The following is a 2,790-nucleotide window of genomic DNA, read 5'->3' as shown; positions in this document are numbered from 1 at the left end:
TTTAAAGAACTGAGCTGCAGTGCTTGGTCTTGGACAGATCCAGGATTCAGAGCCCCTGGCTCTTCTTGTAATCCACACTGACAGCTTGCCTGGCTGCCTTGGGACACATTCAACTGAGTCCCTCTAGACTCGATGGCCTCCAGTGCTCAGCTCAAGCTATATGTCGTCGAAAGCTTTGCTTTTCAAGGCTGTCCTAGAAATGGGGACTGGGAGTTGGAGCAAGAATTGTTCCTGGGAGATCAAGAGCACATAGGGAGGTCAGGTGAGGACCAAAGCCACAGGAGCTGACAGTAAAGAACTCCTGCCCGGATAGTGTCTGACCCATGACTGGTAGAGCAAAGTCCAAGGAATATTCTAGAAAGAATAAGGGATGTAGGTGCTAGGCAGGTTTGAAGCAGAGCCATATTTCCTGTTCTTCAGTTTTAATGTTCCTTTTCCCACTGGAGAGACCAACTGAGAGCCACATGGACGCGTCCTAAAGTACACTAAGACCTGAAAGGTGGGCGCTGGGGAGCAGGAACGGGCTGACATCTGGCTTCGTGGTCTTTGTGTGTTAGGCAGCTATGAGATGGAATGCTGAGAAGCAGTTAAGCTTGCTGCACATGTGTATGTTATTATTAATGCCCCGGGGTCTGGCGGTAGCTGCCGGGAGTACTCCTCTAGAGAACCTGGGTCTTCACTTTCCCACCTTCCCCTACTCTGTTCCCTCTGACACTCTTGTCAACCCCTGACCTCACCTGCTACCTGCCCTTGCTGATGAAAGGTCTGCAGCCTGGACTGCCACCTCCTGAGCAACATGGGCTGCGTTTGGCCAGAATTCCTAGAGTCTGAATCCATTTCCCAGGCTTTGAAGGGAACGGATCATTCGTTCCTCCCTTCCTCGGGAGCTAGTGAAGTTTGTCGCACTTGGACTGTGCTGGGGACAGGGTGTGTGTGTGTGGGGGGGGGAGATGCATGTTTTCCTAGACTGTGGAGCTGTGGGGCCTAAACAGCCCATCTCAGGGTCTGTGAACACCTAACATGCCATGAGGCTGGAAGGGACCTGGGACTGTGGCTACAGACCTGTGGCTATAATCTGTCAGCCATGGTCTGTAATTCAGTGACTCTATCTCTGCACCTAAGTTTCTTCTCACTGAAGATAAAAGATACTTGGCTTTTCATTTTGGTTGTTAGCCTTAGCCTTTAATGGCTGCGCTTTTTTTTTTTTCCATGTCTTTTTGAAGCAGGGTCTCCCTGTAGCCCCAGCTGTCCTGGAACTCACTATGTAGACCAGGCTGGCCTTGAACTCACAGAGATCCGCCTGCCTCTGACCTCCCTGGGCTGGGACTCCCGTGCGCCACCACGCCCAGCTAACACTATCCCTTTTTTAAAGGTTAAAAACTCATTCGATTTTATGTCTTACAGGGCTTATACTGAGTTCAATATTGTATAACTGTATTAATTCTACATCAAACCTAAAAATTTTATAGCCACTTTTGAAAGAGATGTATCTTTGCTCTGGAAACTGTTATTGAGTATGTTAAAGCTGTAATGAAATGCTTCTTCTAAAAAAATAAATTTAAGAATTAAAAAAAGATGCTTGGCTTTGGATTTTCTGTGAATTAACCTTAAAAACTTCATAGTACCTGACTTAAAATGGCACAGAGGGAGCCGCCCAAATGAATGTCATATTTTAGTGTCGGAATCCATGAGGGTAATTAATAGCCCGGGGTACCTGTTTGACTGTGATACTCCACCCTGAGTGTCAGGCCAAGACTTACCTCTGCATTGCTCAGATGTGTCTCTTGGAGTCTGGCCTTGGCTAATGACCAGCTACAGTTACCCTGGGACTCCACAGAAGGCAAACTGGTGTTCCCCCTGGTTCTGTCCAGGAGGCCAAAATCTATCCCTGCCTATAGACCTCCAGGGTCATCTAGAATCAAAAGCCTGGCATGGAAGTCTGGCGCAAGAGCTTCACAGGACTAGACTTCTCCTTGAGGACCTGAGAGGGCCTCTTAATGGATGGACTTAGCACAGAATCAATAGTAAGCACCAAGACCTATAAATGTCTTTCCTAGAGCCGCATTCATGAGATTGGGTCACAGAAGCCTGACCTCCCTGGGCTGAGCTAGCCACCCACCTCTCTGCAGAGTGGACTCAGGTGAGGGATTCCAATCTACTGTATTTTGTCTCTACTGACTGTGTCCTGCACTAAATGCTTAAACTGATTATGTGGGAACGTAATGCAGAGCCACTGTCTGAGCCCGACAGTCTTGTGTGTGTGAAGTGGAATTAGTCCCACTCAGCACCTGGAGGTAACAGAGAATCACTTACTGTATACATGCAGCTGCACAGATGTTTCCTGAACCCGAAGGTCTCTAGTTAAGGTCTGCAGGAGGTAGAATCCTGTGTCCCCCTCAGAGGCTTTCTGGAACAGCAGGGATCCATTGGGGTATACTGTCTCTCTGCCGGTGTATTTAGGCCCTGGGGCAAGTGAGTAAGGGTCTATCACATACACTGCAATCTGGTGGTTATCCAAAGCCTGACCCCCTTTGTACCAGATATAGCTTTGAATATTCCAGGGCACATTATGGACATGTAGAAGAACGTTCTCCCCTTCAATAGCATTGGGAGGCACAGGTTCAATAGTGATTTGTGCTGTGGTGGGTGAGTTCCAGAAGGTCAGAAGTGAAGCTGGGAGGGAGGAGAGAAATAAGTCAATATGGGGACCTTTGTATGGGGTGGAAAGATGGGCCTCAGGTCTTTAACAAGCCTTGGCATGTTTAAACTTTCCACTTGCCTATGTCAAAC

General features: G+C 48.1%; 1 protein-coding gene across 1 annotated transcript in view; it reads right to left on the bottom strand.

The window, feature by feature from the left end:
• Positions 1–2,790, bottom strand: part of LOC103751527 (carcinoembryonic antigen-related cell adhesion molecule 1-like) — an 11,177-nt gene that overhangs the window by 7,724 nt on the left and 663 nt on the right. The window contains 1 exon segment of the mRNA XM_008855021.2: positions 2,314–2,673. Within this exon segment, the coding sequence (XP_008853243.2) occupies positions 2,314–2,673 (360 nt within the window).

The sequence above is a fragment of the Nannospalax galili genome, unplaced genomic scaffold (assembly GCF_000622305.1).
Source record: "Nannospalax galili isolate Female #2095 unplaced genomic scaffold, S.galili_v1.0 scaffold1687, whole genome shotgun sequence".
In the NCBI taxonomy this organism is placed as follows: domain Eukaryota; kingdom Metazoa; phylum Chordata; class Mammalia; order Rodentia; family Spalacidae; genus Nannospalax; species Nannospalax galili.
This window is presented reverse-complemented; position numbering and strand designations above follow the sequence as displayed.